Raw genomic sequence first — 20,076 nt, 5'->3', positions numbered from 1 at the left:
TCACATGCCTCAACTAATGCTAATACTGATGCTAATATTCATTGTATGAGGTCTTTTTTGATCTCAATAAGGTCTCAATTACACTGTAATTGAGGCCTTTATGGAGGAGACTGTGTTCGTCTTTTGTTAAGTTATAGTTGGAAAGGTTGGTAAGGAATTCACCATTCGCAGAATCTGTTTGGTGCATACCCACAGATTGTGGTCTCTGTGAAACGGGAGATCCATTTTTTCTTGTGTCTTTCTGTAAGTATTTCAGTATGAAATTTGATTCTATCCTGTAGGTGGAGGAAGAAGGCATTCAATAGGTCCTCGTTCACAAGTGATTTCAGTCAGTTTTTGACTGTGTGAATATAGTGCAGAAGGTTTTTCTTTGTGTGGGTTCCTTGTTTTAGTGCACATGTTACTATGGATGGAAATTTTATGGAAGGCAAGAATATGATTGTCTGCTTATAGGCAAACCAGACACCATAAATACAACCTTTCATGAGTTTAATAATGTAGATGAATGGCTACAATTCACAATTGAAAATGAAAAAAACAACAGCATAAACTTCCTAAATTTAACATTAACAAGAGATGCCACCAAAATCAACACTAAAATATATCACAAACCTACAAATAAGGGAAATTATTTGCATTTTGACAGCTAAGGCCTCTTTTCTCACAAAAAACAATGCTTTCAGGTATTCATCTCCAAAGGATGATCGTGAACAGGAAATCGAATCACTTAAGGACAGGTTCTCCAACCACGGTTACCCAAAATGGCTCATAAATGGTGCCTTCAATACTGCAAAAAGAAACAGTAAAGAAAAACCAAAATGAGAAGTGATGAAAAAACAATCCAATGGATAGGCCTCCCATATGTTGGAATGTACCAACATTTGAAAAACAATTTTCAAAGATTGAAGTAAACAGCCTTCAGCAGCTCCAAGAAATTATGGGCATACCTTAAAAATTCAACAAACAACAAAAAAACAATACATTTTAAACAACAACAAAAAAAGTAATTTATACAATTCCTTGCACACCAGACTGCGATTGCATTTATATAGGCAGCATGAGAACATCGTTACATACGAGAATCCAAAAGCACAAAAGCAGTTTAAAAGTAGCCTGAAATAATAAATAGACTGGACAGAAAAAATTAGTTTTGAACTGGTAACTCATCACTTAGATCCTTTGAAAACACCATAATAATACACAAAATTTAAGTTAGAAACCAGTGAGACTCTAGCAATAAGATCAACAAACAGATCAATAAGCGTACATAGACCAATAATAATTTCTGAGGAATGGGACCTAAAACAAATATCCTATAAGTTCAAATTTAATAACAAAACATAACAACCCCCTCCGCCATCCAGGAGGGGATGGCGAAGGGGATTGTTATCTACTAACGGGGACGGCTGGTCATGAACCCAGATTTCCAAGTGGAAACTTTCATCTCCCCCCCAAAAACCCCCCACCTTTAAGCTGTTCTAAATCTCTGAAATTTTCAAATTCTCAAAGTGTTAGTGCAGGGTTACCCAAAATTTTTTAAGCGCGGACCAGAGTTTGCAGATTTTTTTTTTTTGTGGCTCACCTATATCTATAAATTAATGTATTTTCAATAATTATAATCGTATGGTCAGGAAATAATGACACTACCATTAGGTCATTTAACATACCAGTAATAATGCAATTAGGTATTTATTAACATCAGTAAATATAAATAAAAGATAGGTAATTCTTTTCTTTGTTTATTATAAAAAGTTTACATAAAATTGACATATTTTAGGAAAGGAAATTTTCTTATAGTTTTATGTAGGTATATTTTAAATAATTTGTTTGCAGACGGGTACCAGGCCGCACACTACACTTTGTGAAACCCTATGTTAGTATAATATGAGAGGGCAGGAATTTTCCTTCTATCTCTTTCTTTTGATCATTCAAACCCCTCCCACCACGCTCTTGAAATACAGCAATGGAATGTGCTCGGGCTACAAATATGGCCTTCGACACATGTTTGCTCCCCCTTTGAAGATGGTATAAACGAAAAGCCCCCCATCAAGCTTCAGGAATTCATCTCCCTTTATACTTCTATTTATTTCCCCATGCATGGATTTAGGATCAAAGCTTGCTTTTATTCCTTCGTCCTCTTACTAAGTTTATTTCATTTCAATACTGTTCTAATTACATCTTATCCGGATGCAGCCATTCTTGAATAAATATCAGGAAAGAGAATGTCCAACTTAAAATATAAAATTTCTAAAATTTAATATTCCAAAAATACTTCTTAATAGCCTACACTATCCTATTTGGTTCAAATTCATACCATTGATTTTAAATTCAAAATGAGAACACAGATCCTCTACAAGAGAAAATCACAATGTCAGAATTTGTCCTACTTTATGGAAATTAGCAGGTCTCAACTACACAAGTTGTCTGTCCAACGTCTAATAAAGTTGAGACTTTAGGATTTCCATAATTTTTTACACTATGTCCTGGAAAACAAGATGCTGGGGATTTCAGGGACTGCTGGGAGTCATAGCAGAACAATAAATAAATAGGCTGTGTTAGGGTAGCTAAGAATAACAACAGGTGCATGTATACTTGCGTGTACACCAGTGCTAGTTTAGTAAATAAATTTGATGAACTTGAGAAGTTGGTCAATACATCAAAGGCAGATATTTTTGGGATATCAGAGATGTGCAGTCACGCAGGAATATAAGGAATGCAGAATTAGATTTTGGGGAGTACAATGTGTATAGAAAAGATAGACAGGGTTGGCAGAGTTTTTAATGACACTAATGCAGTACAGTACTGCAACAGGATCTAGAAAAGTTGACCAGATGGTCTGCGAGGTGGTGACTAAAATTTAATATTGACAAATGTAAAGTACTGCATATGGGTAGCAGTAACCCCAGAATAATGTATCAACTGTATGGTACTATACTCAGGGTGGTAGAGAATGAAAGAGACCTGGGGGTAACTGCAGTCAGATATGAAGTTTTCTGATCAGTGCAGACATTCTGCAAGAATAGCTCATGGTGTCTTGTCAATGATATTCAGGAATTTTTATAGCAGGGATAAGGAGGTGATTATCCCCTTGTATAAAGCAATGGCCTTGAGTACGGTATGGAGGCTTCATTTTAGGAAGGATGTAGAGCTGCTGGAATGAGTACAGAGAAGGGCAACAAGATTAGTAAATGGAACAAAGGGTTGCTCTTATGAAGAAAGGCTTAGGTTTTGCAAATTACAGTGTCTGGAGACTAAGCACCGGTGAGGTGCTCTGATAGAGGTGTATAAAGCCTTGAATGGTTTGAGCATGCTCAATGCTGATGGGATTCTGCCTCTTGCTCAGAATAATCACCTGAGAGGGCATAAATTCAAATAGAGGAAAGACAGATGTAGGATAGATGTGCGGAAATTTGCCTTTAGCCAGCGGGTAGTTGGTTGGTGGAACAGACTTCCATCCCTTGTTGTGCAAGTTGATAGCCTAAATAAAGGCTCAGCTGGACAGGTATTTCGAATTAACGGAGGGGGTGAAGTGGAAGTTTTTTTTTCCGGCTGATGCTGCATAAGCTTGCTTTCTTGCATCATATGCCTCTACTAATGCTAATTGGTGAATGGAAAAAAGCTTACGAAGAAAGGCTTCTCAGCCCAACTCTCAAGTTCTGCAAATTGCAGTGTCTGGAGACTAGACACCTTTGAGGTGATCTGATTGAAGTGTATAAGGCCTTGAATGGTTTGAGCAAGCTCAATGCTAATGGGATTCTTTCTCTTGCCCAGATTAACCACGTGAAAGGACAAATTCAAATTGAGGAAAGACAGTTGCAGAACAGCTGTGTGGGATTGGCCTTTAGCCAGTGGGCGGTTGATTGCTGGAACAAACTTCCATCTGTCAATGTAGAATTTGACAGCTTAAATAAATTCAAGGCAGAACTAGACAAACATCTGGTGTGAATGGATGGGTGAAGTTGGATTTTTTTTTTTGGCTGATGCTGTATAAACTTGCTTTCTTGCATCATATGCCTCTACTAATGCTAATTTAGTACAAGAATGGGCAAGATGAAAGATTTAACTGAATACTGCACAGCAGTTTGTGTCAGATACACCAGTACGAGTATTGTGGAACCTGAACCCTGCTAGTGCTTTCGTTGTTGTTATTTGGTTTTTAGGAGCATTAGCAACTAAGGCGATATTGCTCCGGGATATGCGGTGGTCATTCCCTGACCCTTTCCGCATCTTCCATATTTGGTTAGTGCTTTTGTACATTGCTTCATCTCAAGGAATATTGAGATTTGTCTAATAACTGAATAACATCCAGCTAATGGTGATTCTGTGGTTCGGGCAAGTTTTATTAGAGAGACCAACAAGACATGCAGGGTATCAGAAAGGTTACAATCAATCAGTATTCCAAATGATGACTGAATCAGGTCCATTCCTGTTGGCAAAAAACTAGAAAGTACACAGAAGAAATTACAGTAGGTCCAAGAACAACGACACTAGAGAATTGGAAAAACATTGCCTGGTCTGACAAATCTTGATTCTTGTTGTTTAGTGGAAGAAACAGAAAATGGCAAAAACAGCACAAGTCTATGTACCCACCCTGCCACGTGTCAACAATGTAGGCTTGTAATTGTAGTGTAATGGTATGAGCAGTGTTTTCATGGTACACACTGAACCCTGTTGATAGCAGTAGAGCAGCGGTTCCCAACCTTTTTTGGCTCGCGAACCCCTTTCAACTTAAAATTTTTTTTAGTGAACTCCTTTCAACACAATATTTTTAAAGCGAACTACTAAGCATATATTCTCTGAAATTGTATAATATTTCTGAATTTTTATTACAAAATATTTCCAGTACTATGTTTTTATAAGCGACATAGCATAATAATAATAATTATTATTATTATATAATAACTGCTTTATACTTTATAAAGCAGTTGTTAATCAGTCCAAACTAATTTCGAACAGGCTAAGAGTAGAAACTTCCTTCTTGTCCAATGGTTGGTACCATTGGACAAGGTCTCTTGCTAAAACTATTGGCTGCAATTTTTGCCGATCTCTGTTTCCACTTCTGTCAAAATGGTTCTGTTGCCACATCAGCCAAAGATAAACCTGACCTGCTGGTATCCTAATTTTCTTCCAACTCATGTATTGATATCTTGGCAAATCACGTCAAACCATTCCCAGTACACTCTATTCAATGCCTCTTGTGGTCTTCCATCAAAAGGATGGAAGACTACAAGAAGGATTTTGACAAATCTTGATGCTAAGAAAGCTCCAGAACCTGATGGTATTTCTCCACTTGTTCTCAAAACTTGAGCTCCTGAACTTACTTCTCTTCTTTGCCGCTTTTTTCACTTCCTTATTCCAAAGGTGTTTTTCCTTCTGCTTGGAAATTTGCTCATATCCAGCCAGTTCCTAAAAAGGGTGACAAATCCCTCTCATCCAATTATCGTCCCACTGCAATTACTACTACTCTTTCTAAAGTAATGGAGAAATCAATTAACCACCAACTCTTAAAACTATTTAGAACCATTACGTCTGATCAATGATCACCAGTATAGATTCCGTCAGTGTCGATCCACTGGTGATATTCTGGCTTATGTTACCTATCTATAGAAAAATTCAATGGAAAAGTTTGGTGAAACACAAGCAGTTGCTCTTGACATCTCCAAAGCTTTTGTTCATGTTTGGCATAAACGTCTTCTAAATAAGCTTCCATCCTATGGTTTGCCAGCTGTTTTTTGTAATTGAGTATCCAGATTTCTCTGACCGCTCACTGTGGGTGATGATAGACTGCTCTCTGTCTTCTAACTTCTCCACTAATGCTGATGTTCCCCAAAGTTCAGTTCTTTCTCCCATTGTTTTCCTCTTGTATATTAATGACCTTCTTCCATTGACCGGAAATCCTATCCATAGTTTTTCTGACGATAGCACATTGCATTCCACGTTCCAGTTTGAGAAACCTTGCCCTTCTCAAACAGCTTGAACTTCTCGAATATCCACTAGCATTTCCTTAAATGCTGATCTCCAGGTAATTCTCCAATGGGGCAAAGTTAACTTAATTTCAATCCTTCTAAAGCTCAGTCCTGTCTTATATCTCGCAAAAAGGATTCTTCTGCTCCTATGTTTATCTTCAATGACGTTCCGATTTCTAGGCAATATCTTGGAAATTACCCTGACTTCTAACCTCTCTTAGCATAAAGCACATTATAAATATTGCTTCCTCTGCCTCTAAAAAACTTGGTTTTCTCTTGGCATTACTTTTCTTCCAAACTGTTGTTGACTCTGTAGAAATCGCAAATCCGGCCTACCACAGAATATTGTTCCTGCATCTGGGACAGTGCCCCCAAAACCTCTCTCAGGCTTGTAGATTCCATTCAAAAGAGGGCAGTTAGGTTAATTAATGTCTCATCTCTAACAAAAAAAAAAAAAAAAAAGATATTTGGATAACCTGTAAATTATTACATCTACCCATATATTTATTGTCTCTGAAATTGACTAACTTAGCCACGGAATGAAAAAAGCCCGTTAAAATTCCTCGCGTCATCAACGGGATTCAATCCCATGTCTTTGACACCCGGTGTGGGGAGGACAGTGACGATACCACCGTGCTACCGCTCAACAGTCTCATGTCTAACAACCTCTCCATTCTCTGTTTCATAGGCCTTTCTATATATACTTCCACGGGCACTGTTCTTCTGAATTGGCTTCTATAATTCCCGCTCTCTCTTTCAAAGCAATCCGAACACCTGCCGCCAACATCCATTTACTGTCCAACTTCAAACTCACAGAACCAGCTTTTTTGTCTTCCTCATTTATTCATTCAACTGCCGTTTTCTGGAACAACCTTCCTCATACGTATTTCCTGAAAATTACAATCAACAGAAGTTCAAGCCTAATGTCAACAGGCATCTTCTTTCAACGTTAAACCTATGCATGATACTAAGTACTATAGGTTCTAAAAAAAAAAAAAAAGTACCTGTACATAACAATGGTCCTTGAAAATCAAAACAAAATTAGTATGGTAAACATTTATTTCACATTACTTTTTATTTATTTGATTTTATTTTGTTTATTATTAGTTATATTTTGTAGTTTACAGCAATTTACCTATGTAAATCTATACAGATGCCATTATAGAATTTTTAGTGCGAACCCCCGGAACACTTTCACAACCCCTGGGGTTCGCGAACCACCATTTGGGAACCACTGCAGTAGATCAACATTTGGAAATTGTTTCCAACCAGGTGCATCCCCTCATGGCTTCAGCATATTCATCTGCAAATGATTTTTTTTTTAACAGATGATGCACCATGTCACAAGGGCAGAATTGTACAGAACTAGTTCCAAAAATATCAAAGTGAATTGAGCTTACTGTGGAAGCCTCTCCCAGTTACCAGTTCACAATCCAACTGAGTACCTATGGGACGAGGCAGAATGAGCATTAGAGAGTACAGATCCACAACCACAGGAAGTACAGGCAACAACTATATAACACAACATTGTTTTGCTCTAACATAATTGATTAACTGCAGCAATCCTCGCACAACATGGTACTTATATAATATGGTTTTGCTCTAACATGGTTAGAGAATTGCAGCAAACCTAGCAAAACAGTATTTTTGAGCTTTTGTGCGGGGAAGCCCTGCTATTATGTTGAATGTAATTTTTCAACATTTCCATTCTTTTTATGAATCCCCGCTGTTGACTCGATAGTCGTTATTAAAAAAAAAAAAAAAAAAAAAAATAGGAAATTCTGTTGGGAAATCCCAGTGTTTGGTTCTGAGCTATTGAACTTGTGTTTGAGACCATAAAAATTTGTGACTTTGAAGCATGCAGTTCGTGACTTTTAAGGTTTTCGTAAAGTTATTTTGGTTTTTATTTGATTGTTCATAAATTTTTCCGGGTATGTATTTCTAAACTTTGTTCTCAAGAACTGTATTGGAATAACTTCCTTGTTGTGAATTAAATTCAAGCCCTAAATTATGCCTAAGGAAAGTAAAAAAGCCCTGCTCAAAAGAAACTATTTCTCTAGAAACAAAGATACAAATTTTGGAACGTCTTAAAAAAGGGGAAAGATATCATACATTTTAAAAAGTTTAAATTAAATGAAGCAACAATCCGGACCATAAAGAAAAATGAACAGAAATTAGAACTGTTGTTGCTGTAGGATCTTTCCGCAAATATGACAGCTCATTCCTGAGCACTAATAATTAAGAAAATGGAAAAAGCACTCAGTATTTGGATATTACTAATTTTAATAAAAATGAAGTTTGTGATAGTTATACAGGGTCATTATAAAGTCCTTTTGCAGTTTTAAATTTTTATAACTTCCATTCTATACATGATAAAATCAATCTATAAAAAGGATAAGTAAAAGAATTTATTACAGTTTAACATACTTTTATTCTAGGGATTATTAATTCTCAACGTGTCTTGCAATAAAGGGTTGTTCTATAGATGCCACACTTTCCTTACTTACACTTAGCCTTTCAGATTATGGTTTATCATTGATGGAACCTGTTTCTTTAAACTTTTTCATCCAGTTAGTTATGGAATTCCTGTGTGATGCATCTTGTTGTAATAGGTTCTAAATCTTTTTTGTACTGTGATTACAGACTTTAACTTGGCCAACCACAGCGCACAATTTACTTTCTCTTCTATTGAAGCCATTTGGATCAAGCCTAATTCTGCAAAATAATAATAATAATAAAATTTTTGCTAAACTACAATAAAATAAATTAATCACTCTTAGTACATACTAAACTTCTCCAAATTACATTTCCAAAGTTTTTTACAGATTGATTTTATCATGTATAGAACGGAAGTTATGAAAATTTAAAACTGCACAAGGACTTTATAATGACCCTGTGTATATATATATATATATATAAATATATCTTATGTAGAAAGTGTGAAGAAGATTTTTGTTTAAACCTATTGAATCTACGGTATACATCAGAAGTGAACTCGATTAAATGGATAAGGAATGTAGCGATATATGGTAGGATGAAGCGACCAAGTAAGATATGAAAAAGAGAGAGACAGATAGTTGGCAAGAAATTAAAAATAAAAATAAGAATACATTGCAATATTTTTCACAATTTCAGTGTCTTCATCATATGCCATCCACCAAAATTGAGAAAGACGGCAATGTTCTTGCTTCTGTTTCCGACATGTTCTGTATGCGTTCATCACCACATATTGCATTTCAATTTATACAGACACCATACCATAATATTTTTTTCCCCCCCCACACCATTTTCTAACGCTAGTGGTTCCTAGCGTACCTACACATAAATATACTGGCACACTGCCATCCTGATAATTTGGTCAGTTTCAGTTTTACAAGGTAAAGGTAAGTGCCTTTCTTCTTGCCTATTCCTACTTCCGATATCATTACTTTAGTTTTTTTCAATTCTTTCTTTTTACTTGCTTCTGTAAGGTCATCGATGATCTGTATGCTCTACGTAATATAATTACATTTATTGGTACAATTTATTAGACCTTATTCTTGCTGCAAAATTTCAAAATTTTGTTCTCAACACGTGTCTACAGCACACGTGTACCATAGCATACAGAACATGTTGGAAACAGAAGCAAGAACACTGCTGTCTTACTCATAATTTCGGTGGATGGCCTGTGATGAAGACACTGCAATGTAATCTTATTTTGGTCGCCTTTTCATTTCTTATTTTTAATTTCTTGCCAACTATCTCTCTCTTTTTCATATCTTACCTGGTCGCTTCATCCTACCATATATCACTACATTCCTTCTCCATTTAATTGAGTTCACTTCTGATGTATACCGTAGATTCAATAGGTTTAAACAAAAATCTTCTTCTTCACACTTTCTGCATATGATATATTTATATATATATATAGACATTATGGGTGTAGGGTACGTTTTGCTAATGCAGTGTCCCTGATACATAATCAATGTTATCTTCTTTTTTATACTGTTACACTCCACCCTCCATGATTACTTAGCTTCTTAATACTATTATTCTTTTATTATACACACACACACACACACACACACACACACACACACACACACACACACACACACACACACACACACACACACACACACGTACTACCATTAAATATTGACAAAAGTTAAATTATAATAAAGTAAATAAATAAATAATTGAGCATTCATTAGAGGCAGCGACTCACAATTCCTCCATATGAAGCCGAAATATATTTTAAATTAAATAAAATAAAACATAAGCCAGTAGTATGGCAAAAACTAACATAAAAAAATAACCAAATAAACGAACAAACAGAAAAGAAGAATAAAAGTTAGACATAAATAATAGCCCAGAAACCCCTATATAATTTCGAACTTTAAATCCAATTAACATAACGTATATAAAATTTAGAATAATGCCAATTATATATTAATTTAGCGGTACCCCCCCCCCCCCGAGAGGTACCAGTTCCAAAAGACGTGAAATATCACCAAAAAAGGGGTTAAAGGAACTAACCCCCTTTTACCTTTAACCCCCTTTTTTGGTGATATTTCATGTCTTTTGGAAATGGTACCTCTCAGGGAGGGGGGGGGGGGTAAAGCTAATTTAATATATAATTGGCATTATTCTAAATTTTATATACGTCATGTTAATTGGATTTAAAGTTCGAAATTATATAGGGGTTTCTGGGCTATTATTTATGTCTAACTTTTATTCTACTTTTCTGTTCGTTCGTTTATCTGGTTATTTTTATGTTAATTTTCGCTCTACAGTTTTTGCCATACTACTGGCTTATGTTTTATTTTATTTAATTTAAAATATATTTTGGCTTCATATGGAGGAATTGCAAGTCGCTGCCTCTAATGAATGCTCAATTATTTATTTATTTACTTTATTATAATTTAACTCTTGTCAATATTTAATGGTAGTATATATTTCGGCTTCGTATGGAGGAATTGCATGTTGCTGCCTCTAATGAATGCTTAATTATCTATTTATTTAATTTATTATAATTTAGCTTTTGTCAATATTTAATATAATTCAATGGTAGTATGGGTTGATATGCTAATTTAGCAGCACCTGTGCCGCCATCTATTTTCCTTTCTTCTATATAAGCTGATTCAGCTTACAGTATGTCAGTGGTGTGGCTCTGCTTTAGAGTGCTGTCTGTTCTATAATTTATTTTTCGCTGCATAAAGACCACCGCCGTGCAAATCCTTTGCATTGGAGGATTGATCGGAGGAGGAAGGGTGATTTGGTACTTCAATCTTTTCACCACTGCGACGATTTGTATAGCGATTGAAATGCAGCGATTCCATGACCATTATTGGCCTCGTGGTCCTCTGTCGATATGGGGCATGATGGTCAGTCTATTTTATTTTATTTTATTCTGAATTTGTCATCTTTTAGTAGTTCCTTTACCCCCCTTTTTTGGTGATATTTCACGTCTTTTGGAACTGGTACCTCTTGGGGGTACCGCTAAATTAATATATAATTGGCATTATTCTAAATTTTATATACGTCATGTTAATTGGATTTAAAGTTCGAAATTATATAGGGGTTTCTGGGCTATTATTTATGTCTAACTTTTATTCTTCTTTTCTGTTCGTTCGTTTATTTGGTTATTTTTATGTTAATTTTCGCTCTACAGTTTTTGCCATACTACTGGCTTATGTTTTATTTTATTTAATTAAAAACACACACACACACACACACACACACACACACACACACACACACACACACACACACACACACACACACACACACACACACACACACACACACACACACACACGTAGCCCATGATTTACGTCGGGTTAGGTTCCTGGGGGACAGGTGCAAATGGAACCCTTTATATAATGGAGTCAATTGGAAATCACAGGGTTAGGTTCCGGCCACCAAAAATTTTATCTACCACTTTGCATCGATTGTTTTATTTTATTAGCATTCTTCATAGTTGTAGTAATAGTCGATGGAGGCATATTCATAGCCCTACACACATTAGGGTGGCTTTCATCAGATTCTATCCTCCGATTATTGCACTAGAATTAAATTAACTACTTTTACCAGACATGGGGTGTCTTTATTCTCTTAAATTAAAAACTTTATAACACGATTGAAAAAAAAAAAAACTGCACACGGCTATCACTATTATTATTATTTAATTTATTAAAGCACAATTAAAAAAAATTTTAGCCTAATAAATTTCCAACACGTGTAAATATCGTAAACAACAACTAACCGAATGCTTCACCGCATGGACCTTTACTACCTGCATCCATGAGTGGTTACTTTGAGGGCGGGAATCTTTCTCATCTCTGATATGAATGTGCTAATTGCTGATTGGCTCAGATTGTCCTAAATCACGTGAACAGTGCATGATACATAGCACAGTATGCGATAAATTGTGTCTGATGATTTTAAACTTTCAATTTATAAAAAAATTTCAAAAAAAAAAAAAAATAAATAAATAAATAAATAAAATAAAAATGGCATTGTGGTTAGTAATCGGTGCTATTGCAAATCAGACCAGCACAAAACGAGGGCCACCTGTATATATAAAAGAGGCATATTTTTGTTAGCTTTTGGAATGTAACCCCCCCCCCCCTTTACTGATTCTTGGTCCCATATAACACGGTTTCACACTACATGAGATTTTATAGGAACCTAACTACCGTGTTATACAAGGTTTACCTGTATTTGAGTCAACATGGACCACCATCCCTGTAGCATGCTTTTGACATCTAGTTGAGTCCATCTCACAAATCTTAGCTGTTCTTAGGGTTAAAGATGGAGTATGCTGAAGTTTTCTTCCTTTTTATCTACCACTTTGCATCGATTGTTTTATTTTATTAGCATCATCATTTCATGGAATTCATGAAATGATGACACTAACTTTGAAACACAAATCAATGTGTATGAATCATTTAGCTGTACTCTACTATCTAAACTGTGCATGTGGTTTTAAGTATCCCTTGGCATTCATCACAACACAAGCAGTAGCATATCCAGCACTTGTCTACAAAACAGAAGGTTGTACATTACTTATAAAACTGAAATGTATTATACTACTTACAAAACATTGGTGTGGCTGCATTAATGTGTGTGTGGGTAAACACCAACTCTGATGCACAAGTTTCAATCTATGCAGGAATGCTGTGCATTCACCACATGAATATACATATATGGAGCATTTAGTACTTAATTTTATTTGGTGATTTTAATGTTCACAACTCTAGCCAGTAAAGATGCTTAAACTTTTGCCATCCTACAGTTCCAGACAATCCTTACCATCTATCTAACACTTTGCTCTTATACTTACTAACAATCCTTCAAAAGTACACAGTAATTTACACAGTAAAGAGCAGAAGCCTGAAGTGTGGAACAGGTGTATGTATACTTGCGTGTACACCAATGCTAGGAGTTTGGTAAATAAATTTGATGAATTTGAGGTACTGCTCAAAGCATCAAAGGCGGATATTGTTGAAATATCAGAGACGGTGTCACACAGATATAAGGAATGCAGAACTGGAATTTGGGGGAGTACAACGTCTACAGAAAGGATAGACATGATAGGAAGGGAGGAGGGGTTATTCTATTAGTTAAGAAACACAAAATCCAAGGAAGTGAAGCCAGTCGACATCGCTGGACAGTGCAGTGTCAAATCACTTTGGTGTGACATAAGCATTGGGAGATCAAAATTGAGAGTAGGAGTGTGCTATAGGCCTAATGACTCTGATGAGTATAATAAGAAACTGTACAGGGAAATAGAGTGGCCCAGTAAATCAGAGAGTATTATAATGGGGGATTTTAATTTCCCAGATATTGACTGGAATTTGTGGGTTGGTCACTCACACACTAGCAAGGCTTTTGTGGATTTATTGGATGATTGTTTTCTACATCAGCATGTTCGGGAGGCAACTAGAGGGAGTAATACTCTTGATTTGATTATCAGTAGTGATTCTTCATGCATTAAGAATCTGCAGATAATGGAACCACTAGGTGGCAGTGATCACAGTGTGCTGAAGTGGGATTTACTCAAAGAGGTAACTACCATCAGGGGTAAAGGGAAGGGTTATTGCTTTCGTAAAGGGACCAACTGATAATGTTACCAACAGCAAATTCAAAATGGGAAGCATTCAAACAACTTATCTTGGAAGCTACTAGGCTTTACATACCAACTAAGAAATATTGTTCAAGGTTTAGGCCTAAATGGATGTCAGTTGAACTAATGAGACATATGGCAGAGAAGAAAAATGCATGGGATACATATAAATTAACATGTGACACAGAAGCCTATGATAGATACAAGTTGATCTGTAACCAAGTTACAAAGGAGGTTAGGCAGGCGAAGGCAGATTATGAGAAATCTTTGGCAAGGGATGCAAAGAAAAACAGCAAAGAGTTCTTTACTTATGTAAACTCTAGAAGGAAGAGGATGAATCAGATTAGTTCACTTGATATCGATGAGTCAACTGTTGATGATCCTGCTCAGGTAGCTAACAAACTAAATGAATATTTTGCATCGATATTCACACATGAGGAGTTATTCAGTGAGGGGAATGCCACAGGTGTATTCAACTCTGGCAGTAAGCTAGAGAATCTTGTAATAACTGAGAGTAAAGTGGAGGAGAAATTGTTGAAGATAAACACAAGAAAGGCACCTGGGGTGAATGGGATCTATCCAGTTATATTAAAGGAGGCAGCAACCTTAGCCATAATTATGAGAGCTTCCTTGGACTCAGGGGAGGTACCTACAGACTGGAGATGTGAAAATGTGACCCTAATTCACAAAGGAGGATCAAAGGCTGACACAAGTAATTATAGACCTGTGAGTTCAACTTCTGTTCCAGGAAAATTAATGGAGGCACTGGTTAAAGAAGCACTGCAGGATCATCTAGACAAGACTTTAGTTATAGCTCGGACACAGCATGGTTTTGTTAAGGGGAAGTCTTGCCTAACCAATTTGATTGGATACTATGATGCAGTCACAAAAGAACTGGATGAATTGGATCTTAGAAAGGCTTTGATACTGTTGCACATGGAAGACTGCTGCAGAAATTGGAGCAGTGTGGCATTGGAGGCAAATTGCTGCTATGGATAAAGGGGTGGTTGAGGGGTAGAAGACAGAGTGGTAATCAATGGACACTGCTCATCGTGGACTAATGTTATTAGTGGAGTCTCTCAGGGTTCAGTGTTTGATGATGGTATATCAAGCTTAATGTCCAAGTTTGCAGACTATACAAAGGTTGGCAGGGTTGTCAAGGACACTACTGACACTATGCTGCTGCAACAGGATCTGGAAAGGTTGAGTAGATGGGCCGAGAGGTGGCAAATGAAGTTTAACATTGACAAATGTAAAGTACTACATATTGGAAACAACAACCCCAGAGCAACGTATCAACTGTGTGGTACTACACTGACAGTGGTAGAGAATGAAAAGGACCTGGGGGTAATTGTGCAGGCAGATATGAAGTTCTCTGAGCAGTGCAGACGGGCTGCAAGAGTAGCTCATGGTGTCTTGTTAATGATATACAGGAATTTTTCTAGCAGGGATAAGGAGGTGATTATTCCCTTGTATAAGGCAATGGTCAGGCCACACCTAGAGTACTGTATACAGGTCTGGAGGCTTCATTTCAAGAAGGATGTAGAGCTGTTGGAACGAGTACAGAGAAGGGCAACAAGATTAGTGAATGGAACAAAGGGGTACTCTTACGAAGAAAGGCTTAAGGTTTGCAAATTACAGTGTCTGGAGACTAGGCACCAGCGAGGCGATCTGATAGGGGTGTATGAAGCCTTGAATGGTTTGAGCATGCTCATTGCTGATGGGATTCTTGCTCGGAATAATCACCTGAGAGGGCATAAATTCAAATTGAGGAAAGACAGATGTAGGATAGATGTGCGGAAATTTGCCTTTAGCCAGCGGGTAGTTGGTTGAACAGACTTCCATTCCTTGTAGTGGAAGTTGATAGCCTAAATAAATTTAAGGCTCAGCTGGACAGGTATTTCAAACGAACGGAGGGGTGAAGTGGAAGTGTTTTTTTTTTTTTTTTTATTTTGGCTGATGCTGCATAAGCTTGTTTTCTTTCATCATATGCTTCTACTAATGCTAATGCTCCCTGTCCTTCAGTGTTTCTCAACTGGTGCTCCATTGATGCTCATCACATAATTTATTTTAAGTAACATGTTTACTTAAAATAAATATAGGTGAAGACAACTACCCAGATGTCTGTATAAATGAGTGAGTCTTACTTAGTTCATTTTCTGGACTGTTGAAAAAAAAAAAAAAAAATGCAAGCACATGCACGCACACACATTCTTGTGTTCCTCCTAAATTAGGAAACGCATTGTTGTGCACCACACTCTACTAATGGTTGAGAAACGCTGCTGCTCTGGGCAAACTAAATTGGCAATGGTCTCTTCTCCAATAGAGACTCTCTCTTAAAAGGCATTACAATATGAAGACAATTTCTATTGCTGTTTTCAATCTCTTGATTCTAGTATTTGCTCAGAATACACTGCGTGAAATTAACCTAGTATAAATGAAATTCATAATTCCTCTGTGCAGTCTGAACTTTCATCCTTAATCAAAATAATGGTTTTCCACAAAGTGTGCTAAGCTGTCCAGGATAAGGATAAAGAAGTACAAGTATGTCAACCATAGCCTACATCTAAATCTGAGCTTCATTTGATGCTATTCTAAAGCTCACAACAGTTTAGCTTCAGAGTAGGCATCAAACAGACTCCAAAAGTGAAATGTACTAGAGATAGCTTTGATGTCTAGAGTAAGTGGGATAAAGTTTCAGAAGAAAGAAGGTAATTGTTGACACTGGACTTAATTTATACATTTCTCATATTGCTTGGCAAGAAGATAAATCTAAAATCACATCCAATATTTGTAAGGTGCAATGTGTAGGTGTAGTAGTGCATTATATAAAGTAAACAAATTATGTTCATTCATTAGTTTCCCTGCACTAACCTACAATTATTGCTATTTTAAAATCACAAGATTATGTTCAAAGTTATTCCACTATGTTATTCCAAGTTCATTATGTTATTTCAAGATCTTTTGTAAAATTCAGGAACTTAGTAATGAAACAATTACTGCTATTATATAAAAATATTTTGGCATTACCTCTTCAATATTTCTAATCCAATTCTTTATGTTTTCAAATGACTTCTCATGTGTTACGTCATATACTAACATAATTCCCTGTTAAAAAAAAAAAAAAAAAAAAAAAGAAATGTATAAATATATAATCATTAATTCATTTTTATATACAGAATTGTTACGTTTTTTATTTTTTTCAAAATCTGTTTGCTATTGTAAAATAAGCTAACCAGTATAATAATTGTGTGTTCACTATGCCAAGAGAACAGAAAAGATGGGGGACACAGAGCAAAATTTGATTTATCTTTTGGTTCTCCCGTATTCATTTTATTAGTCTAGAGTAATTAATTTCACAGATAGAGATATCCTATATTGATAACTGCAATCAAAAGTTATAGTTAGTTCATCCAAAATTTTAAGAGCTGAACAGTAGTGTATTTGCATATACAATACACAAGAATTTGTTTATGATGTAACCTCTTTCTGTAAATAGCTATGAATAAAGTGGGTTTGCTACTTATTTAACCTTGAGATAGATGCTAATTAGAATCAACCTCAAAGCCACTCATAGCAAAGTGAATGCACTCTGCCACAAGTTTCTTTGGTATTGCATTATTCTAAAAGGCATTTCTCCAAAGGAGCAGTATATTGCTTTTTATATAAATATATGCCACTACCCAGACCCAGGTTTTGATCCTTTTTGGGATCTCCCCACTGAGTTGTTCAGGTCTACACAGTGCTTATTTGTCCACCAAGATCCCACAAAAAGAAAATGGAAAAAAAAAAAAAAAAAGAAAAAAAAGAGACAAACCTAGGTCTGGGTAGTGGACTCCATAATAGGATGGATGTGGATCCCTTTATCACAACTGACACTGGGGACTGCCATAAAAATATGGAGTGCTTTGGGCTACAGGTGAAGACTAAATCAATCAATTATCTCAACATTATCATAGGGCTCAAGCTTGCTATGTTTATTACAGTAATGTTTAGCATGTGTAGGATGAACAAAATTAGCAGTGCTGAGAGCCTCCTCATGCTCACAAATGTGGTCTTCGAGTCTCCTCCTAGACTTGCCAATGTAACACATCCCACAAACCAGAACCTTACATAAAAAACAAAATAACTTTGCATAAGCAAAAGTAATAGGAGTTTTAACATTGGTAATAAAAGACTGCAACTTCCTGCCAATGAGGTGAGCATACAACTCTCTAGAAGAAGTTAAATCCTGAATAACTGAATTCTATAATACCATGACAAGTCAGTTGGAAACCCCCTGGGTAATGAGGGGGATGCAGGCAGTTGACAAGAAGTCACAGGAAGAGGGATGCTGCAATGCAATATCACAGGCCTGTAGCTCAAGCCCATCGAATATCCACACCTCATTAAATCCATGCTTACTTTGGCAATCTCAGTCTCTGCATGGCACAGAACAGAATGTTACTATGCCTGATTAAACAGAATGTGAGCAATGCTCTGCAAGTCTCTAGTAGTGCATGGGCCACTCACAGGCTTCCTGAAAACAGAAGTTTCAGGATGTGACTCCAATTTGACCATACTATGGCCTGGGAACGAGGTTAGTTGGAAGTAAGGAATTCGTATTTTTTTTTTTTTTTTTTTGTTTAACAATCCGTACAACCTTTGCTAAAAGAATAATTTTAAGATGCTAAATTAATCCTGCAGTTTTGGCCCCATACCTGAGAGGTGTAACTCTAAAATAACACGTCTGCTTTAACTGTTCACCAAAGAAAAAAAAAATATGATTTTCTGTACCTTCCTAATTACAGACAAATTTTAACTAGGTGTGGTTTTTGACCTTTTATTCAAGCTTTTCCCAGAGTTAGAGCATGAATGCATCCAGCAGTTGCAGCCCACCACTCAGTTCTACTTTTAAATGATAGTAACATTAGTGTGAGAAACTGACTGCTATTGATGCTAAGAAGCTTAGAACTGTGTTTTCAGTTCAAAGTATTTATAAAACTCTTCTACATGATCTAACAATTAACTGTTAGATCACATGTGAGAATTTTACAAGTTTATGTAAAGCATGTATTTTTGAATAATAAACACAAAGAAAACATTACTCAAGACAGAGTTAGCAATGTATGTGGTATTAAAATTTTGCATGGTCCATGATGCATCAAATTTGAAATACATTTTAAAAAATTTAAAAATGGAAATATGCATATTTCTTAATTTTTTTTAAAAAACTATTCACTTGACATGAACCTTTTCATTGTAATCTTTTGTATTAGTAGTGGCAAATTATGCAAGAAGGCAAGTTTATAAATCATTAGGAAAAAAAACCACTTCTCACATCATCTCCAGTAATTTGTCTAGTTCTAACTTGAATTTATTCAAACTAGCAAACTACACACTTCCACAACAACAAATAGAAGATTGTTTTCTGTATTACATTTCAGGCACATTAGCAAATAGTAATAATTCATGATTTATAATACAAAAAAAAATAATAAATAAGTAAAATTAAATTAAAAGCAAAAACTTCCATGTATGAACGAAGAACATTTTCATTTCTGCATTGGTTGTAGGAATGAGTGGGCATGAAACAATTGCCCATTCATTCCTACAACCAATGCATGGCAACACACAATATCCAGTGCTTCAGTTACAATATATAGTAGTGGTTTTCAACCTTTTTTTAATAACGGTAGGCCTAAGTAATTTATTTTATTTTGCAGCACCACTACTCAATTTTCTCAATATATATATATATATATAATATTAAAAAATATATGTTATATGATATTTATTACAATAATATAATTATAAAAATTACATTTCATAATACAAATTATATATATACAGTATATAATTTTATTCTTTATATAGAGGTACTAAGTAAACATCAATTATAGATCACTACAAAATTAAAAAAGATACTGTACACCTTTTTATAATGAAATAAAACATATAAATTAAAAAATAATAATAAGTTTAAGTAACTTAAATCCAAATTACATGTCACCCCTGGAA

The 20,076-nt window shown here is 35.7% G+C and overlaps 1 protein-coding gene across 1 annotated transcript in view; it reads right to left on the bottom strand.

Moving 5' to 3' along the window:
- LOC150080264 (ras-related protein Rab-8A-like) overlaps nucleotides 1-20,076 on the bottom strand; it is a 229,718-nt gene that overhangs the window by 38,032 nt on the left and 171,610 nt on the right. Inside the window, exon 4 of the mRNA XM_090381771.1 lies at nucleotides 17,107-17,184. Coding sequence (XP_090237897.1) covers nucleotides 17,107-17,184 — 78 coding nt within the window. The remainder of the gene's footprint in view (nucleotides 1-17,106; nucleotides 17,185-20,076) is intronic.

The sequence above is a fragment of the Mastigoproctus giganteus genome, chromosome 9, assembly GCF_048544385.1.
Source record: "Mastigoproctus giganteus isolate SK-2022 chromosome 9, ASM4854438v1, whole genome shotgun sequence".
NCBI classification, from domain to species: Eukaryota; Metazoa; Arthropoda; class Arachnida; order Uropygi; family Thelyphonidae; genus Mastigoproctus; species Mastigoproctus giganteus.
Note: the sequence above shows the minus strand (reverse complement) of the source record. Positions and strands in the feature narration are given on the sequence as shown.